General features: G+C 42.5%; 1 protein-coding gene across 2 annotated transcripts in view; it reads left to right on the top strand.

Moving 5' to 3' along the window:
- The window catches only part of LOC311031580 (myosin-10), a 48,352-nt gene extending 28,117 nt beyond the window's left edge, over nt 1-20,235 (top strand). Inside the window, exons 7-43 of one of the 2 annotated variants that reach the window (XM_084037934.1) lie at nt 2,127-2,219; nt 2,989-3,052; nt 3,549-3,647; nt 4,044-4,187; nt 4,337-4,432; nt 4,986-5,104; nt 5,284-5,436; nt 5,631-5,804; nt 5,889-6,062; nt 7,610-7,724; nt 8,643-8,705; nt 9,934-10,127; nt 10,211-10,332; nt 10,560-10,629; nt 10,872-11,032; nt 11,183-11,291; nt 11,422-11,553; nt 11,668-11,874; nt 11,984-12,121; nt 12,354-12,477; nt 12,604-12,775; nt 13,538-13,750; nt 13,868-14,012; nt 14,101-14,307; nt 14,709-14,813; nt 14,907-15,059; nt 15,140-15,388; nt 15,533-15,745; nt 15,832-16,044; nt 16,123-16,284; nt 16,402-16,530; nt 16,696-16,784; nt 17,225-17,348; nt 17,471-17,679; nt 17,790-17,898; nt 18,058-18,230; nt 18,745-20,235. In XM_084037934.1, coding sequence (XP_083894060.1) covers nt 2,127-2,219; nt 2,989-3,052; nt 3,549-3,647; nt 4,044-4,187; nt 4,337-4,432; nt 4,986-5,104; nt 5,284-5,436; nt 5,631-5,804; nt 5,889-6,062; nt 7,610-7,724; nt 8,643-8,705; nt 9,934-10,127; nt 10,211-10,332; nt 10,560-10,629; nt 10,872-11,032; nt 11,183-11,291; nt 11,422-11,553; nt 11,668-11,874; nt 11,984-12,121; nt 12,354-12,477; nt 12,604-12,775; nt 13,538-13,750; nt 13,868-14,012; nt 14,101-14,307; nt 14,709-14,813; nt 14,907-15,059; nt 15,140-15,388; nt 15,533-15,745; nt 15,832-16,044; nt 16,123-16,284; nt 16,402-16,530; nt 16,696-16,784; nt 17,225-17,348; nt 17,471-17,679; nt 17,790-17,898; nt 18,058-18,230; nt 18,745-18,898 — 5,370 coding nt within the window. In that variant the 3' untranslated portion in view covers nt 18,899-20,235. The remainder of the gene's footprint in view (nt 1-2,126; nt 2,220-2,988; nt 3,053-3,548; nt 3,648-4,043; nt 4,188-4,336; nt 4,433-4,985; nt 5,105-5,283; nt 5,437-5,630; nt 5,805-5,888; nt 6,063-7,609; nt 7,725-8,642; nt 8,706-9,933; nt 10,128-10,210; nt 10,333-10,559; nt 10,630-10,871; nt 11,033-11,182; nt 11,292-11,421; nt 11,554-11,667; nt 11,875-11,983; nt 12,122-12,353; nt 12,478-12,603; nt 12,776-13,537; nt 13,751-13,867; nt 14,013-14,100; nt 14,308-14,708; nt 14,814-14,906; nt 15,060-15,139; nt 15,389-15,532; nt 15,746-15,831; nt 16,045-16,122; nt 16,285-16,401; nt 16,531-16,695; nt 16,785-17,224; nt 17,349-17,470; nt 17,680-17,789; nt 17,899-18,057; nt 18,231-18,744) is intronic. The other variant, XM_084037935.1, reaches the window with a different exon arrangement.
- Nucleotides 20,236-20,448: the final 213 nt, after the last annotated feature.

Here is a 20,448-nt window from a genome sequence, read left to right on the forward strand (position 1 = left end):
GTGTTTAAGAGCCCATGAACTGTGCAGTCAGACCATAGCCACACTAAACATCCCTCCTCAAACGTTTTATCTTTTGAATTTTAGTGAAGTCAATATATTATACTATCTTTTTAAATTAAGATAACATGGCAGTTGATCAAATCTTTCAATAGTGCATGCTCTCCATCGGTGATGTACTCTAGATGCATGTGTGTAGTTTGAAGGGCATGTCCGTTAATAATGCATTGGCCTATCCTGTAGCTTTGGCTGTGATAATATTGTTCTAGGAACCAACTGTGTGCATCAACAGCCAAACACTGGATTTATATGTGGATGTTGTAGCCTCACCTGGACCTTCAGATTTGAATCCACAATCATTTCCAGAAATAACACGAATGACACTCTGCTGACACAGTACTGAATTCACCCCGACTCTATCTCCCGTCTCATGCTCTCTCCAAACTTGATATTTTCTGGCTCAGCTTGATCTATCCGGTAGCTATTTTTCTTTCTCCCCTAAACCATTTCCTGATGTTTCTGTGTCCTCTAAATCCAATAACTATAGAAGCAGTGTCTAAGCTGTGACCTTTAACCTGCAGTTTTGAGCACACACAATCCAGGCGAATGCTAGTTTCATCTGATGTGTTTCAGTAGCTGAAACTCGGGGCCTCAGTGATCCCCTGCCAGAGCACACCGTTCACACTGACCTTAATGCTGCTTTCCTTCTGTGTTGCATTACGGGTGCCTCTGAGCACAGCCCAGAGGAATGTAGAACCATAAGGTGGAGGAGAGAGAAAAGGGGGCAGGTGAAGTAGAACCAGACTATTGATTTCTCTCAGCGAGAAAGACAAATGGGAACGCCTGTTTATTCTTTAGTTACACAGGGATATATGTATTTTTGTGACATTCAATGAATTCAGAGCCTGAAATCTAAAGGAAAATAATGAAGAAGAGGAGGATATTTACTCCTTACCTGCATTCAGGTATCATAACAGGCAGACATAGAAGACTGCACTGCCTTTAGACCCTGTTACCTTGTTGTTTCTTATACATACTCATCAATTCAGACTAACTTTGAAAGCGAGTTGAGTTGCTACTCCAGAATCGTATAGGCCCAAGAGACACTCAGAATATCCATTATTTCCACACTTCTAATCACAGTTATTTTATAGTGATGATGTTGTCTCCTTGTTTGAGCTTGACCTTTGACTTTCTCAGAGTGAGACACTCAGTGAGTGGGTTTCGATCCTGTTTTTGCATGGTTATTCAAGGTGCCACTCATTCACCTTCTTTCTTCTCTGGCATATTCTTTCCATACTCTATCTCTGCTACAGGTTAAATAATTAACTGTCATTTCTTGCTCTCTTTTATTTAACACACATCTAAGTAGGTCTGTAGGTGCTCCTGTGTTTCTTTCAATGGCCATTTTCTGGCGGGTGTATATCATCAGTCAGCCACTCTGTTCCCCCCGGCAGTCAGAGTCCAGAAGAGTATCCTGGCATCAGATCAAGGCAGGATCTGATGTGCTATAGGGGCTATTTCTGCCCAGCCACTGCCCTGGATAGAGGAGATTGTGTCATGTGTTGGGGAATTAGAGGTTTCTGGGGCTGTAGAGAATGTCCCAACTGCCTATCTACCCAGGTTTTGAGATTTGAGAGAAAGCCATTACCACCACATTGGTATGGTGTTCATATATATAGCCTATATCATCGTAACCATAGGAATGTGCAGGCCGGAAGAAGGCTCTCACTCATCAACTCAAATTAACCACTCACCATAGGGCATGTGTAAAACACGCTCACTATGTATCCGTTGGTTTCACGAGTTCCGTCAAAGTGTTAGTAGTCTTAGCCCTTTTAACTTGTTCACCTTGACAAAAGTCACATTGTACTGCAGTTGACTAAAGTAAAGTCAACAGAAACATGATAAATGTCTGACTGTGGATAATAAATTGGTTTAGCATATTAAAATGGTTACGTTTTTCTCTGGCTGCTGTGTTTTGAAAAGTTGATTGCTTCACCAGCGTGTGTATGTCTAGGCAGACATAGAAAAATGTGATTAATAGTGCTAAAAAGATTCATTCATGGTGGATAATTAAAAAAAATTGTTAGCTAGCTGGCCTCTTACCTCTCTGTCTTTCTTCCCAGGGTGAGTTGGAACGCCAGCTCCTGCAGGCCAACCCCATCCTTGAATCTTTTGGCAATGCCAAGACGGTGAAAAATGACAACTCATCTCGCTTTGTGAGTTCACGGGTCCTGTTTTGAATTAACATTTGTTTGATTTATACATATGTACAGATAGTTAACAAGGAAGGGAAAAAGTGTACATAATCTAATCCCTGCTTCATGTCATCCAATGCCATTCTACAAATATTTATTTTGGGGGCTTTTTATGTTAAATATGTTACTTAAAAATATATACATATATTTTCTTCATAGGTCTTGTTTCATACGTCCTGGTTTTCTAATACCATGATTTCCCGAAGAATCTAGTCACATGCCATGATCCTGTAGTGATGACTTATAGCAACAACATCTGTCGCTCTAAGCATTTTATTTTTGTATGACTATGTGGTGTTCAGTCCTCATGAATCAATGGCTGTCTCAGATGAGAAGAAATGAAGACCACTAGCACATATTCACACACATACATACGCTTATATTCACTCTCTGGAAACCACAGACATGCCTGAAATTCCTCCTGACCTCTTAACCTGGCTTTTCCTAATATAGGCATTTTGTTGTCTTCTGTGTCTCAGATGTCAATATATGACAGATGCGCACACACACACAAAAACACACAAAGCAAAGACTGACATCTTCCATCCATCCATCGTCTACCTCTTTATCCTGTATTCAGGGTCGCGGGGGGCTGGACCTGATCCCAGCTGACATTGGGTGAAGGCAGGGAGACTGACATCTTAGACATTTTAAATTAAACTGTGAAGTTTCAACAAGTCCAATGACAATGAATTTTTTTTAACACAAACATGCATCTTGTGTCCTGCAGGGGAAGTTCATCAGAGTCAACTTTGACGTCACAGGCTACATTGTTGGGGCCAACATTGAAACTTGTATCCTCATTACTGAGACACGCTGAAGGAACAGACGGTCAACAGATCGTTTCAAACACAACAAAGGCAGCTAAAAGATAGGCAACACATTGAGATTATATCTGAGAGCAGCTTATGCTCACTTAACCACAAGAATGCCATTCCCTGTTCTGCTTATTCTCCAGATGGAGATGGAGGGTGTAGATCTCGAAAGAAAACACATTTTTATTATTGTTCCTCATTTTTATCCGTTTATATAATCCTGGTGAGGAAAATAATGGATAAGGCTCCTCAGGGTAATATTTCTTTGTACACACTTGTACAAAGATTAAAGATTTGATTCCACAGGGATTTCTCTGAATTCTTTCAAGATCTTTGATTTCAACGTTGTTGTTCCTCATGAGCAGAAAGTCTGCAAGAATGTGGTATTTCTTTCAAATATTTACTACAATAGTGAGTATCAGTTTCCCTTTTTTACGTTCCAATTTCCTGGTCAGTCCTTAATCTTTGCACTCAGACCTTCTGGAGAAGTCGCGGGCTATCAGACAGGCCAAAGATGAGAGGACCTTCCATATTTTCTACCGCCTGTTGGCAGGGGCTGGAGAGCATCTCCGAAGTGAGTGTCTGACAAGGAGCAATCAGGAAAAACAAAAAGAACTGGAGCAATGACAGTGAGGTTTATAGTTTGTGCCATTTTGAATCAGGCGAGAAAGCTGGTGATGATGATTGCAGAACATATTTAGGTAGCATATTTGTCTTGTTAACTAGTGGATTTAAAAAGTCACTTGATCTCTCTCCTACTTATCCACTTACTTTCTAGACTGAATTGTTTTTACTGAGCGTAGATGCAAACTTACCTCACTGTAATGTTTCTGTCCATCAAATATATTGTTACTTGTGAGGGCATCATGGTCCAAACAGAAAGTAGTAGCACAGTACAAAAACAGGAAAAACAAGAGGATACTGATTAAAACTGCCATGAAAATCCTCCTCTTCTTCCTTCCTTCTGCAGCCGACCTGCTCCTGGAAAACTTTAACAACTACCGTTTCCTGTCAAATGGAAACATAACCATCCCTGGCCAGCAGGACAAGGATAATTTCCAGGAGACGCTGGATGCCATGCACATCATGAGCTTCTCCCATGAAGAGATTGTCTGTGAGTAGTACTTCCAGATGTGCCCTAAAACACAATACCTCCTTTTTTCTCCTTCTCTTTCTATAATTATATTTGTTTGCTTCCTCTCTTTCTCTGCCAAAACCTAATTCCCCTGGAGATCACTAAGATGTTGTTGTTATCCTTGCCAGGCATGTTGAAGGTGGTTTCTGCAGTGCTGCAGTTTGGCAACATTGTCTTTAAGAAAGAGAGAAACACGGACCAGGCCTCCATGCCAGAGAACACAGGTAAACATCCATCATTACATTTACAAACACATGCACATACCCTCTGTCGCTCACGTCGGCCATGATTCATGAATCCAGAAAATGAAATGACTGTGATGCTTTAGCTTCCACCGGAACAGGTGGTGGAAAGACACCATCATCACCACATATATAAATACGTTGACATTTGTATCATTCGTGGTAAGCACTGTGATGCTTTATTAGGAACGTGATTACACTGAAGCTACACTGTGTTTATTTATGTTGGAATGCTTTATTGTACTATACTATACTGTATTCACACTCCTATATGAAGAAGTTAGCTAGTCTGCTGTATTGGGGTCAGATTAATTAAACATACTGATCTTAGTTCCCTTAGACTTATTGTGGGGACTCAACACAACCAGGATGTGCAGAATTTGGGATATATATCCTGGGTTGTTAAAATGTTTTTTTTGTTTGTTATTATTATTATTTGAGTCTAGCACCAAACTTAAATATGATTATGAGCACACAAAAAAAAAACAGAACTGTATGCAATATGTTAAATGTGTCCTGCTTCCTCCACTCCTAGTGGCGCAGAAGCTCTGTCACCTGCTTGGAATGAATGTTATGGAGTTCACCAGAGCAATCCTCACCCCGAGGATTAAAGTGGGACGAGACTACGTCCAGAAAGCACAGACCAAAGAACAGGTAAGGTGCCAGCTAACTCTGCCAATGAGGATTATGTTTGCATTCCATGTTTATTCTGTTTAGCTGTTTAAAAACATGGTGTTTATATCTGTGATCTGATATCTTCCATGGCTCAGTGGGCTGTGTATTATTAAAGGTCTTAATTCTGACATGGTTACTCACCTGGGTTGTTTCCTCAGGCTGACTTTGCTGTTGAAGCCCTGGCCAAGGCAACTTATGAGCGGCTGTTCCGCTGGCTGGTCCACCGCATCAACAAGGCCCTGGACAGGACCAAACGCCAGGGTGCATCTTTCATCGGCATCCTGGATATCGCCGGCTTTGAGATCTTTGAGGTGCTGATTGTGGTGCTGTTATACTGAATAACATATTGATATTGTAGTATTATTTGTAGTATTCTTTCTTTACACATACCAATGATCCAGGTGAACATTATTTTTAGTTTATTTGTTTAATTAAGTCATCTAGGGCATCTAAAGAAACACATCTAACGATAACTAACAAATTCCTGCTTTACGCTTCTTTTCAGCTCAACTCCTTTGAGCAGCTGTGCATCAACTACACCAACGAGAAGCTGCAGCAGCTCTTCAACCACACCATGTTCATCCTGGAGCAGGAGGAGTACCAGAGGGAGGGCATCGAGTGGAGCTTCATCGACTTCGGCCTGGACCTGCAGCCCTGCATCGACCTCATCGAGAGGCCGGTCAGTGTTCTCCATCTACCTGTGTGACTGTGTGTGTGTGTGTTGTCTATGAACACGTGTGTTAAACAGACTCCGTCTTCTCAGACTAACCCCCCTGGTATCCTCGCTCTGCTGGATGAGGAGTGCTGGTTTCCCAAGGCAACGGACAAGACCTTTATAGACAAGGTTCTCCAGGAGCAGGGAACACACACCAAGTTTCAGAAGCCACGTCAGCTCAAGGACAAAGCTGACTTCTGCATCATTCACTACGCAGGAAAGGTATGTATTTCAAGCCCATTAGGGGGTCCTGCTTTCTGACTGCTCTCTTGGCTATGCTAGCTGGTTGGACATACTTCCTAATTATGCTACTCTTAGAAGAGAGCTCTTTGAAACAATTTTTTCATGTCACCTTTTTAGCCTCATATTTAACCATATGTCCTTATACAACAACGGTATTTCTGGTTTGGAAGCCTTCCTCTGAGGTTCAGACTCAGCTCCCCTGAAAGGTGCAGATAACCGGGTCATTGCCTTAAAACAATAGCCCAGTTGTCATATGGCTGGTGTTGGAAACCCACATCTGGTTCACATTGGTGTACAATTGGTGCCTGGTGGTTACGTAACATAAAGAAGTCAACTTTCACCTCAGTGTGGTGGTCTGCCATCTGCCAAGAGGAAACGATACTCCACAACATTCCAGAGGACGCTTGTCAGTTGCAGCATGAAAGCTGATATCTTCCCTAGAGTGGTAGCTTAATTAGTTTACCTGTCTCATTTTCCTGTCTTGCATATGTGTGTATATGAGCTCAGTGAAGAGCATCAGTCTCTAAAGAGCAGACCTGAGCCTTGCCATGACAAACAGGCTAAAATCTCAGATTCAACGTGATATCAAGCGTCCTGTATTCAATCCCAAAGCCAGCATTAGGTTTGAACATCATCAAATAAACCCTGTATGACAGTGATTTTGAAGAGGAAAATAAGTGCAAACATTGTGAGTTTGCTTTTCCAGGATTCCAATGAAACCCATCTGGAGATCTTACATTCCTGATCTCAGGTTGCCGACCGTGTCAATTATTACTTATTATGTTCTGCTCCCTTCATAGTATGTTAGACGTTATGGAAACACGTCTAAGTAAATGTCATCATCATGTTACAGAGACTAATCCCCTTAACACACGACCCGAAAAGACCTGACTGTGCTGTCAGTCAAATAAAAAAATAATGTGCCGATAATATAAAGTCTTCAATTTAACTCTAGTGCAATTAAATATTAATTTGATGTCCAACCTAACAATGATTCAAACTATTTTCTAAACTTTCTGCCACTTATTATATCTATTATTGTCCCACATAGCACACATAGCACATCTGGAACTGCCTGTGAGATCAAACTGAGTGATATTCAGAAACACTGTTCAAGCCAGATTCAGCTGTCACTTAAGACATACTACACAGTCTGCTGCAGACAGGTGGAGCAACAGACCAGCAGGAATTAATCAGAGACTGAGAGCCAGTGTGTTTATAAGCCTTCTTTTACACTGTCAACAGTAATGAGTGGAAAGGATTGGATCACATATAACAAAGTTCATGAATGAAATCTGATTTCCTGCTGAGTGGTTTTGCTTTTTATGCAGGAAGCCAAACCGTGTGTGATCAAATAATAACAGAGGTGTGTGGTCATTATTGGTACATACGTAACCTGTTTGGTTCTCAGTTCTTATTCTTATCGTTTGTTATAAAAACATAATTCTTGAAGCTTAGTGTTGAGTTTTCTGATGGAAACACAGCTGTTGTCCAACCAGTAAAGTAACATCACTGTGTTTCTTTAGGTGGACTATAAAGCCGATGAATGGCTTATGAAGAACATGGATCCCCTGAATGACAACGTGGCCACGCTGCTGCACCAGTCAACTGACAAGTTTGTGGCTGAGCTCTGGAAAGACGGTGAGTCTTTGTGTATAGGAGCTCATTGAGATTTTAATGGTAAAAAAGTATCTTGATGTATAATTTCTGCTTTATACATTCTACATAAACCTGCATTTATCCTTAGTAGTCCAAAATGATGTAACACACTTTACATAATGGGAACAAATGAGGCTCAAAAAGAATGCTTAACCTTAATTAGGTTGAATTGTTAATGTGTCTAATTCTTTGGTTTATGACCAAATATGATGCAAAATCCACATTCCCATCAGCCCCAGTTGGACTTTGTGTACATGGTGAACATTAGAATTGTTAAACATGACAATGTCAGTATGTGGGTTTTAGCATTAAGCTTAAAGCCTAAATACTTCCCTACAGACCACGAGCATCGCTGTAGACTCTACAAAGCATATCAGAAACAAAGGAATCCTGTATGTAATGAAAAAAGGAAAGACATTTTCTCTTCTCTCAAACTTCCTGTCAGATTTAGTTTAAGTTAAAGTTTCATTCAGCAGTGTGTTTTTAGACAGATGTATTGCTCATCCTTCTTTTCTCCCCCAGTGAGTACACTAGTCATAATTCAGGTAGCCTTCATACTCATTATTTCAATGTGACATTCTGTTTTTTATGGATTGACAGACTTTCACAGGGTTTATTGGAAAATAAATCTTCCTGAACTAACATTTCTCCTGATTAATGTTCAGCTATGATAACCAAACACTGATTTGAATCATAACAAGGCTTCAATAATATGCATGTACTGTATTATTACTGTGCATGAACTGACATTTCCTCCTTTTTAACAGCTAATTAATGCTCATGAAAGGTTGTATGTATGTATGTGTATGTATGAATGATGGTTGTATGTGTTTGCATGCTCACTTTTTTCCTCTTTCACTTTCCTGTCTTCTTTCTCTGTCCGTGTCTCTGTTGCTGTAGACATTCAGACGTTTCAGAGAGCCTCTTTCTATGACAATGTGTCTGGGCTCCATGAAGCTCCAGGTGAATGATAGTAACACTTACACCGCTGTCCCACCAGCATCTCCTCATCCTCTGCACCGGAGGGATCAGATCAGCACTGTGCACCCCTCTAATAACTCCCCTCTGGCTTTGCATGGCTAAAAAACCTGATATTAAACATTCCATTCTTTCATGCTGCACTGGTGGTTTACTTCAACTCTAAATACTCCAACAACTATCGATTTAATAATAAGTCAGGTGAGGCATTAATTTGATAAAAGTGCAAAAGATAAAGAAAGGACTGAAAATGAAAATGAAGCGAATCGTTGAGGATTTTTTAGAATTGTACATTTGCTTGGTCAGATGGATTTTGAAACTGTTTTTGGCAGCTAAAAGGGAAACTACAGTAAGGAAGCTGGATTGGTTGGGCGCCATGTTTACAGAAGGTGTCACCACACCTAAAAAGGAAAAATACACTATCCAATATCAGTGGTGCAACACGGGCGTCACAATAAGTCCACCGAGTTCACTGATAAAGTTATATTAAAAATGAACCCAGTGACTATACAATCTTTGGTGCATCCACCAGGTTTATCCCAGAGTGTGTGTGCATGTGTTAGAGCTAGCAGCAGATGGAAAGAGGTCGCAGAGTCCAAATTCATTTTGAGGAAGAATCCAGCATTGATTTAAGTTCTTGCTTACTTAGTGCTGGTATTTATATGGTCTGAGGTAATGAAATATCAGAGGAAGCTGCAGGCCAGATATCTGTTACTACTCATCCATCATTTTTTATTAAAAGACGACGGGATGCAGTCAGTAAGCTGAGAGATGAAGTCTTGCTGAACTGACATTCATTTTTAGGTTAACAGTTAAAATCTTAATGGAGTATTTCATGCAGTCAGGACGAAGTTAGATCCTGGTGGACAAAGTTAGATCCTGCCTGTAAATAAATGCATTTTCAAATGATGGATAGTTCAGCAGCAACATGTTATGTTGCCTATAAAGTCAAACCAGCTGATGGTCTCTTGTCACAGCTGGTGTGACACCATTGTCTGTCTTCATGCTTTATCACAAAATTAGAAATCCTGCTCAGCTGAACACCTTTCATTGGCAACATTTCCTCCTGACGGATATCCGCATTGGATTCAAATAAAAGACTTACTTCATTGGCACAGCACTTTGCTTTGTGATTTTTTTGATGTCCACATTTATCAGTAAAACTAGCATGACAATAATGCAGTTGTCCCTTCATATCGTTTTGCATCGCCAGTCGACAGAATCGTGGGTCTGGACCAGGTTGCAGGCATGAATGAGACGGCATTTGGTGCCGCCTACAAGACCAAGAAGGGCATGTTCCGCACTGTGGGACAGCTGTACAAGGAGCAGTTATCCAAGCTGATGGCCACATTGAGGAACACCAACCCCAACTTTGTCCGCTGCATCATCCCCAACCATGAGAAAAGGGTGAGTTTTAGGATTGTCACAGTGCCTTCTGGACTGAGAACTGTGTTACTCTTCTTCATCTCCTCTTCTCCCTCTTACCCCAGGCTGGTAAACTGGACCCCCACCTGGTTCTGGACCAGCTGAGATGTAATGGTGTACTGGAGGGGATCCGCATCTGTAGACAGGGCTTCCCCAACCGCATCGTATTCCAGGAGTTCAGGCAGAGGTACTGTTGTAATGTCAACTTGACTAGCATATTATAAAACAAATTAAAGTACACTGTTGTCACACAGAGATGGTGTATCAAAGAGTCACAAATCTCTCCCCGTTTACTTCAACTGACATAACGTATGGCTTATGTATACCAGTGTTCTTTTGCACCCATTTAATAGTAGGATGATGATGGATCAGGTGTCACCCATGTCTCTGATTTCCTCTCTGCTCTGTGTTCAGGTATGAAATCCTCACTCCTAACGCCATTCCCAAGGGCTTCATGGATGGCAAGCAGGCCTGTGAGAGAATGGTATGGACTTGGGTCTGCTTCTTCAGAGGTCACAATTTGAAACAAGGGTTTTACTTTATTATTTCTCTATTATTTCTCATAAGGCAATTGCCCCTCTGGGGATAAATAAAGACTTTCATTTGAGACAACAATTAGAATAAAGAATTTATTAAGAACATGATCCGCTCAAAATACATCAAGCAGTTTTCCTTCAGTTACCTCCAGTAGCCTTTTCTACATCAATGTCTTCCTGTCTCTGATAGATTAAAGCCCTGGAGTTGGACGGGAACCTGTTCCGTATCGGCCAGAGTAAGATCTTCTTCAGGGCTGGAGTCCTGGCCCACTTGGAGGAAGAGAGGGACCTGAAGATCACGGATATCATCATTTACTTCCAGGCTGTCTGTCGGGGGTATTTAGCACGAAAGTAAGGGCTACCACTGCTGTTTGCCTTTAGGATTCACTCCACCCCAAACTGAAATGCAGTCATTTACATATGTCTGATCACAAAAAAAGTAGACTATCATGTTGTCTGGCTCTGTTGTTGTTCTCATCCTCTCTCGTTGTAATGCTTCAGGGCCTTTGCTAAGAAGCAGCAGCAGCTCAGTGCTCTGAAGGTTCTCCAGAGGAACTGTGCTGCCTACTTGAAGCTGCGTCACTGGCAGTGGTGGAGGCTCTTCACCAAGGTTTGTGCTTGGGTGTATGTCCATGTGTAAAAGTTGACATATATGTTGTCATGGGTGTTTGTACAACTGATTAGGTCACCATTCAGTCAAGGTCATCCTCTGAAACCTCTGTGTTCTTCTGTACCTGCAGGTGAAGCCTCTGCTACAGGTGACCAGGCAGGAGGAGGAGATGCAGGCTAAAGATGAGGAGCTGGTCAAGGTGAAAGAGAAGCAGACCAAGGTGGAGGGAGAGCTGGTGGAGATGGAGAGGAAACACCAGCAGGTGACTTACAACTGCACCAATATAATATACACTGCGGCGTTGGTACCAAATAACAACCAACTATGTGTTTTTTCAGGATGTGTCATTAAAGGTTTTAACATTTCTTATGTGTAGTTAGTTGAGGAGAAGAACATCCTAGCAGAGCAACTGCAGGCAGAGACGGAGCTGTTCGCAGAGGCTGAGGAGATGAGAGCTCGTCTGGCTTCCAAAAAGCAAGAGCTGGAGGAGATCCTACATGATTTGGAGTCCCGGCTGGAGGAAGAAGAGGAGAGGAACCAGACCACGCAGAACGAGAAGAAGAAGATGCAGTCCCATATTCAGGTGGGTCCTAGGGTTACTGCTTACTGAAAAACAGTCTTGGAAATATATTTCAAAATGTTTAACAAAAATATGTTTTGCTGTTACTATGATGAAATACTTGTGAATGTAGGACCTGGAAGAACAGTTGGATGAAGAGGAGGCTGCCAGGCAGAAGCTGCAGCTGGAGAAAGTGACGACGGAGGCCAAAATGAAGAAATTTGAGGAGGACATTTTGCTACTAGAAGACCAGAACTCCAAGTTTATCAAGGTGAGAGAGAGAGAGAGAGAGAGGGGGGGGGGGGGGAGAGAGAGAGAGCGAGCTCTCTGAATGTCTACAATCACACTGAGGGTTGTGGATGGAAAGAGGTATTGTGTTGAAATGTGATCTTTACTGCATGATAAGTCAAATCTTTATATATAATTATATATATGATGAATATATTGATGCTGAGTTGAGAGGGTTAGCTGTGCGCTAACATGCCTAGATCTCTCTCCTGTAGGAAAAGAAGTTGTTGGACGACCGAATCAATGAAATGACTTCAGTACTAGCTGAAGAGGAAGAAAAGGCCAAGAACCTGGGCAAGGTCAAGAACAAGCAGGAGATAATGATGGTCGACCTGGAGGGTAAAGGAGTGAAATCAAATCCAGAATGCATAGAAGAGTAAAGTGGTATTATTAACCTGTCCACGACAAAAAAAGATGTTCCTTGGTGTTTTGTGAAACCGTTGCATCCTGTCTTTTCTAATCTAGAGAGACTGAAGAAGGAGGAGAAGACCCGCCAGGAGCTGGAGAAGGCTAAGAGGAAGCTGGATGGGGAGACGTCCGACTTCCAGGACCAGATAGCCGAACTACAGGCTCAGACAGAGGAGCTGAAAGCGGGGCTGAGCAAGAAGGAAGATGAGCAGCAGGTGATGCTGACTAGGTAAGTGATACTGGGACCCCCGTAGAGGAGCTCAGCAGAACATTTGTGTGAGCTAAATATGGCCGTTAGAGTTGTGTTATTGAGTCATTGGGATTCTGCTTCATGATGTGAGTCAGTCTGACATAAGTGTTACATAGCTGTACAGAGCAGTCACACCTGCTGTTTTATATGGAGCATTTTATTGGACTGACAACACTCAAGTACACACCGACAACTATACAGCAGTGATGTTATCGTGTAAAAGGAAAAAAACGTTTGAGCTTTTACTTATTGTTGACATGCTGCATGTATTTATACACTGATTCTCACAGCAGTTGAATGTGTTTACAATGTGTCATCTTATCATTGATGTGCATTTAAATTGTTGTGGTATTAATCTGCCTTTGTACGTGTAAGACCATGCTAATAGTGACTGACACTCCTTTAAGAGTGACAGTCAAAAGAAAACTGGAGTCATGGACTGCTGCATGAAACAGCATCTCTACTGCCACCCAGTGGAGTCTTAACCCTAATGTAAACTCAGAGAAATTGTTTTTTAAGCAATAGTTTATTTATGAGGTTAACAACACCAAATTATTCATGAGCTATTTCCGACATATATGTTAAAATTAACAAGCATCAAAAATAAATATGTATATCCAACACTAAAGTAGCATCTTATTTCAATGGAAAATTGCAGTGAGTTTTATTTTTCCAATAACATACCATTACATTCACAACATGGTATCCACCTTCCCATTCGTCAATGTCGTTGAATAACAGAGGGGAAGACGAGGTCAGCCAGAAGAACAATGCTCTGAAACAGGTGAGGGAGATGCAGGCCCAGCTGTCTGAGCTGCAGGAGGACCTCGAGTCAGAAAAGGTGTCCAGGAACAAGGCTGAGAAACTCAAGAGGGACTTGAGTGAAGAGCTTGAGGCCCTGAAGACTGAACTTGAGGACACCCTCGATACAACTGCTGCCCAGCAGGAACTTAGGTACTGCATTTAACATTCATATCATAGACAGTGGGGCATTTAGCCCACCATTATTATTATTACTATAATAAAGTCAACAGCAAAGTCTAGACTATTATGTGTCCCTGTTCTCTTTAGGACCAAGCGTGAACAGGAGGTCACAGAGCTGAAGAAAACCATCGAGGATGAAACTAAAAACCATGAAGCTCAGATCCAGGAGATGCGACAGAGGCACAGCACTGTCTTGGAAGATCTGTCTGAACAGCTGGAACAGGCCAAGAGGGTAACGTCACTTTCTCTTTGTAGGTTGTGGAAAGGCATAACACGTTATCATACGACCACGCTCATTTTTTGTTGCTGGTTATGTCTAGTTCAAGTCCAACCTGGAGAAGACCAAGCAGAGCCAGGAGAGTGCCAACAAGGAGCTAGCCAGCGAGGTGAAAGGCCTGCAGCAGACAAAACAGGAGTCCGAACACAAGAGGAAGAAACTGGAGGCTCAGCTGCAGGAGTTCATGGCCAGAGTGACTGAGGGCGAGAGGTCCAAGGGAGAACTGGCTGAACGCGCACACAAACTACAGGTGAAGATATTTGATTCAGTCAGAATCAGTCTTGACCTTCTTTATAATGAACCTCCACGTCTGAGAGAGATAAAGACCACTCATCGATGCATAAAGGCTTTTTCACATAAAACTCAACAACGGCACCGCTACCCTCTGAAACCCAGTATTTCCATTATTTTAGTGAAGGCACTTAATGCTCATCTTCCAACCATTAAAACACAATTTAATTCACTTGTTTATTGTAATACCTTACTCCTTACATATCATATAACTTGATTTCTACGTATATAAAACCACATATCTCTGTCAAAGTTGACTGTTGAATCGGACCAAAGTAAAAATTGTGTTTATGTATGATTTAGTTCATCCATTTATGTGAACATAACATAACCTGGTTACACTCTCTCCTCTCCATACAGACGGAGTTGGACAATGTTTCTTCCATTCTAGAAGACTCAGAGAGGAAGGGTATCAAGATGGCCAAAGATGTTGCTGGACTAGACAGTCAGCTACAAGACACACAGGTGACATACAGCATCTCTGAGCATTCATCATCAATCTACACCTCATGCATCCTCTCTATTGAACTAACTGGACAAATCTACATTGTCATTTAGGAGCTGCTCCAGGAAGAGACACGTCAAAAACTGAACCTCAGCAGTCGTATACGCCAGCTGGAGGAGGAGAAGAACGCTGTGCAGGAGCAGCAGGAGGAGGACGAAGAGGCGCGCAAGAATCTGGAGAAACAGTTGTTGACTATACAGGCTCAGGTAGGACATGTTCTGGTGTAGGAAACGATATTAAAACGAAGTTCTTTCTCTGATTTAATTCTGAATGCTTTCATTTTCAGTTGTCTGAGAGCAAGAAGAAGCTGGAGGACGATTGTGGAACAATAGAGGGCCTGGAAGAGATTAAGAAGAAGCTGCAGAAGGACATGGAGCTGACCAGCCAGCGTCTGGAAGAGAAGACCATCGGTTTTGAAAAGATGGAGAAGACAAAGACTCGTCTGCAGCAGGAGCTGGATGATCTGACTGTAGATTTGGATCACCAGAGACAGATTGTCTCCAGCCTAGAGAAGAAACAGAAGAAGTTTGACCAGGTGAGAACGCATTTTATTGGAGATATTCTGCTTTGTTTTACAGGTATTTCGTGAGTTTGGAAGTTTGTCTTAGACTTGTTTTGAAATACTATAATTGAATCCTTACAAATACAATTTTCATAAAATGCTGATCCTCCTCTGCAGATGCTGGCTGAGGAGAAGAGCATCTCAGCTCGTTACGCTGAAGAGCGTGACCGTGCTGAAGCTGAGGCCAGGGAGAAGGAGACCAAAGCTTTGTCCATGACCAGAGCTCTGGACGAGGCGCTGGAGGCCAAAGAGGAGCTGGAGAGGGTTAACAAGCAGCTTCGTGCTGAAATGGAAGATCTGATGAGCTCCAAGGATGATGTGGGGAAGAATGTGAGTGCCCGGATCAATAAGGCATGTTTGATTTGCTATGACAATTGAGCAGTAGTCTCACCAATCCTCTATCTCCTCCTCATCAGGTCCACGAGCTTGAAAAGTCCAAGCGTACTCTGGACCAGCAGCTGGAGGAGATGAAGACTCAGCTGGAGGAGCTGGAGGACGAGCTGCAGGCCACGGAGGATGCCAAGCTGCGTCTGGAGGTCAACATGCAGGCCATGAAGGCCCAGTATGAGAGAGACCTCCAGGGCCGGGACGACCAAAACGATGAGAAGAAGAGAGCGCTGGTCAAGCAGGTGCAGAAGAACGCTCAACGTTACATAACAACACATTAAAAGCAGTTCCACTGATGACTTGTGCTGACTCCCCGTCAGGTGCGAGAGATGGAGGCGGAGCTGGAGGATGAGAGGAAGCAGAGAGGTTTGGCTGTAGCTGCTAAAAAGAAGCTGGAGATGGATTTGAAGGATATAGAGGGTCACATTGAAGGAGCCAACAAGGCTCGAGACGAAGCCATCAAGCAGCTACGCAAGTTACAGGTACGGATTAGATGCCCGAAGGCTTCACCTCTCCGGACATATTCTCCAATCAAACCACTCCCATTCTGAGCATTACAGTAAGCAGCCATTCTCAGCCGTATGTGTTTTCTCCTTCAGGCACAGACGAAGGACTACCAACGGGAGTTGGAAGACGCCCGAGCTTCTCGAGATGATATCTTCGCCATTTCCAAGGAAAATGAGAAGAAGCTCAAGAGTCTGGAGGCTGAGATTGTACAGCTACATGAGGTACAGGACAGTGATGTGCAGATAGCTTGAGATATTCGTGCATAGTAAGTATTATAGGGTGTTGATTTATGGTTATTTACTGTATATTTACAACAAAGCATTGAATGGACTCAGCATTATGATACACAGGGGTACTAGTGTTTAACCTTTGACCTTCCTCTGCAGGACCTGGCAGCATCTGAGAGGGGCCGGCGCCACGCAGAGCAGGAACGGGATGAACTGCAAGATGAAATCTCAAACAGCACCTCTGGAAAGTAAGTAACCCTCATTTTTGATCTTCCAGATGAATATGGTAAAGGAAAAAATAGAATTAAAACAATAAAACTATCAATATTGTTAAAAGAAAATATCAGATACAGGAGGAAGAAAATGGGTAAATCAAAGATGCAATAAAGCAGCACAGCCTAAATTACAGTATAATCAGTGTATCAGTGTTTTCTGCAACGCCAAATACTGTGCACTCTCTGTTCAACAAATAGATGGCGCTCTCTGTTCAACAAAGGGTTGATGTCCGATATATTTCCATTGCTTTCAACCCTTTGTTGAACAGAGAGCGCCATCTATTGGGCTCAGAAAATAAAGAAAATGCTTCACGAAGCTTCATTTGGACATCACTACTTTATTTTTATTTTTACCAATAATTCAACACAAGGAGAGGGGCTCTTCGCTTTAAGTCTTTATTTTTGTGTGTCAGGTCGGCTCTGATGGATGAGAAGAGGAGGCTGGAGGCTCGCATCGCTCAACTGGAGGAGGAGCTGGAAGAGGAGCAGGGCAACATGGAGCTGCTCAACGACCGCTTCAGAAAGACAAATATGCAGGTGTGATCTTGAATTAGAGAACATCCTAAATGATCTTCTTTGGACCAATATTATGTCTATTTGTAAGAATGCTTAATTAAAAGCCCAGTTCCATGACCTCCTCCTGTCTCTCTGCCCCTCAGGTGGACACCCTGACAACAGAGTTGAGTGCGGAGCGCAGCACAGCCCAGAAGAGCGAGAACGCTCGCCAGCAGCTGGAGCGTCAAAACAAGGAGCTGCGGGCCAAGCTGGGCGAGCTGGAGGGCTCTGTGAAGAACAGGTTCAAGGCCTCCATCACGGCCCTGGAGGCCAAGATAGGACAGCTGGAGGAACAGCTGGAGCAGGAGGCCAAGTGAGACTTCAACACACTGTCCCTCCTGTTTAAATAACAGTTCAGTAACTATAGAGTATGAGAACAATTCAAACCTGGTTACAGTAGCTTTGTTTCATTCTCCTCTGAAGGGAGCGAGCAGCAGCCAACAAGACTGTGAGAAGAACCGAGAAGAAGCTGAAAGAAATCTGCATGCAAGTGGAGGATGAGCGTCGCCACGCCGACCAGTTTAAAGAACAAGTATGTCTGACACCAACACTGCTGTGATAACCACACGCCCCCCACAAAGAGATCAATCACTGCTCTGTGGTTACTTGCTCATCTTATCTCGTTATGTACGTCATTAAAGCACTAATCACAGGTGATGTATTTGATCTTCTTATTTGTGTGTCTGTGAAGGTGGAAAAGGCTGGCTCTCGTATGAAGCAGCTGAAGCGTCAGCTGGAGGAGGCAGAGGAGGAGGGCACGAGGGCCAACGCCTCACGCAGGAAACTGCAGAGGGAGCTGGATGACGCCACCGAGGCTAGCGAGGGTCTAAGCCGCGAGGTTCACACACTCAAGAACCGCCTCAGGTACAACGTAGCAGAAGATAGCCTCCACTACACCTTAATAAGCAAGCACATACTTTATATTTTGGACAGAAAATATGAATCTGACCAAACAAAAATGTGTTCTGTGAGCAGGCTGATGCTCGCACACAGCGTCTTTGCTGCTCAACACTCCCTTGAGCTATATGTAAATAGAACAGCCAATCACAGACTGGGAGGACACAAATCTGATGAGTACAGTTCTATATGCGCTCTGCCAACTTGAGCGAGCATTCAGGCAGAGTTGAGCATGCGCAGGACAAATAGTCGTTTGTTTGCTCAGATTAATATTTTCTGTTCAAAATATAAAGTATGTGCTTGCGAGACTCCCGCTGCGTGCTCATTAATGTGGCACAAAAATAACACCATATAATGCAGAGGTCAAATGTCATGCATGTGTATTAAGGGTGTAGTAAGTTTAGGTAGTTATGTCGGCTTTAAGAAGGAGGAACAACTAGCAGTTACTAGCTTCTTACCTCCCTTCCTCTTCCTCCTGCAGGCGTGGCGGCCCCATCAGCTTCTCCTCCAGCCGCTCGGGCAGACGGCCTCTTCAGGTCGAGGGAACTTCCGTGGATCTCCTGTCTGACGACGAGCTGGAAAACAAGATCACTGACAACAATGCCAATGAGACGCCGGCTCCCCAGCCGGAGTAGAAGAGGAGAAAGCCTCTCCCTCGTCTCCGCGTCGCCTCTCAGCCCCAACAGAACACTTCGACCCTCCCAGCTTGAATAGGGACCCTCTTCTTGCCCCTCTGGCTCGTGTCTGTATAGATCTGTCTCTCCAAACACACACAGCACGATCTTAGCAAGAAAACCTCGTTATTATCAACTCTAAACATTAGCAGACACCAGCAGTTGGACCCCCAACGCTCTCTTTACCGCCCCATGTAAAGTTGTAAGAAGCACTACTCTGCCTTACCCCTTCCTTCTCAAGCTGCAGGCCTTTATAATATAATAGTAATGTCCAACATGCGTTGAGTATATATACGACTTTAGTAACCTGAATGGAAAATGAGCTGCATCAGATCGAATATCAAAGTGCTTTTCTTAAAGAAAAAAAAAGTATATTCTCAACTAAAAAAAAAAAAAAAAAAAACCCTGATCCATTCATACAGATTAGAAACACCTTCTGATTGAGCTCATAATTCTCCGTTGGACCAGTATTTAGCCGTTTAAAATGCTTCCAAGTGCTAAAATATCAGCATTGCAACATTGGAAAGGAACAAATCCTGATGAAAGCAAACAACTGGGACTATTTTTGCATCTATTTCCATCATACTACTCAGTTTAGTAATGTTAGTTGAGCTGTAACTGAATAGTATTTTATTTTTCCAGTCCTATGCTAGGATTGTTTGCTTGCATATGAATATAGAAATGTGACTGTAAGCTGCCTTGTCGCCTCAGCGCTACATTACGTTGCTCCTTTAACAGTGTTGATTTCTCATGTTTGACAGTAGGTCCGTGTTGACTCGTAATTATTTGGTGCGAGTGCTGAAAACAGTGATCACACTTGTGTTCTTTTGCTTAATACTTCTGTGCCTTTTTGCCCGAATATTACGAAACTCTAAATCCAGTTATGCCGCATATATTGAACCATGTCTAATTCCATGAAGGTATTTTCATAAAGTATTCATAAATTTGCATATGTAATGAAGTTTTTGTGGGAAAAACTGATTCCCTTAATGTTTGTCCCACTACGGCTTCTATGTTACCACGATGATTGATATGTCAAACCGTGCGGGAGTCTTTGTAGATGGGTGCTATGGCTTTTCTTATCGATAACTTTTATACTTTTTGAGTTATTAAGATTTAAAACACAATCCAATAGACATCAACTGTATTTATACCTCTGCTATTGTATACAGTACAACTCCATTGATATTTCAAGTTCAGTATTGCACATTGATCAAGTATACCTATTCTCATTTTCATGACATTTACAGTTTGAGTTATTAGGAGTGAGATGATACATTAAAGTCTATGGAGCTTCATTCACTCAGTTGTTATTATATCCCAGCTGTTAACTAACTCGACCATGATGCCATGAACATTTTATCAGCGTATACGTTAGAAATGTCATCCATTTTCAAACTTTTGCAGAAAAATAATACCAATCAGCATGGGGGCAATCCCCCACACATTAACATTTCGGTCGTTTTACCAAAGTGAAGTGAAGAATCCGAATCAGGTGGCTGCAGCTTCAC

The sequence above is a fragment of the Eutrigla gurnardus genome, assembly GCF_963514095.1.
Source record: "Eutrigla gurnardus genome assembly, chromosome: 20".
Lineage (NCBI taxonomy): Eukaryota > Metazoa > Chordata > Actinopteri > Perciformes > Triglidae > Eutrigla > Eutrigla gurnardus.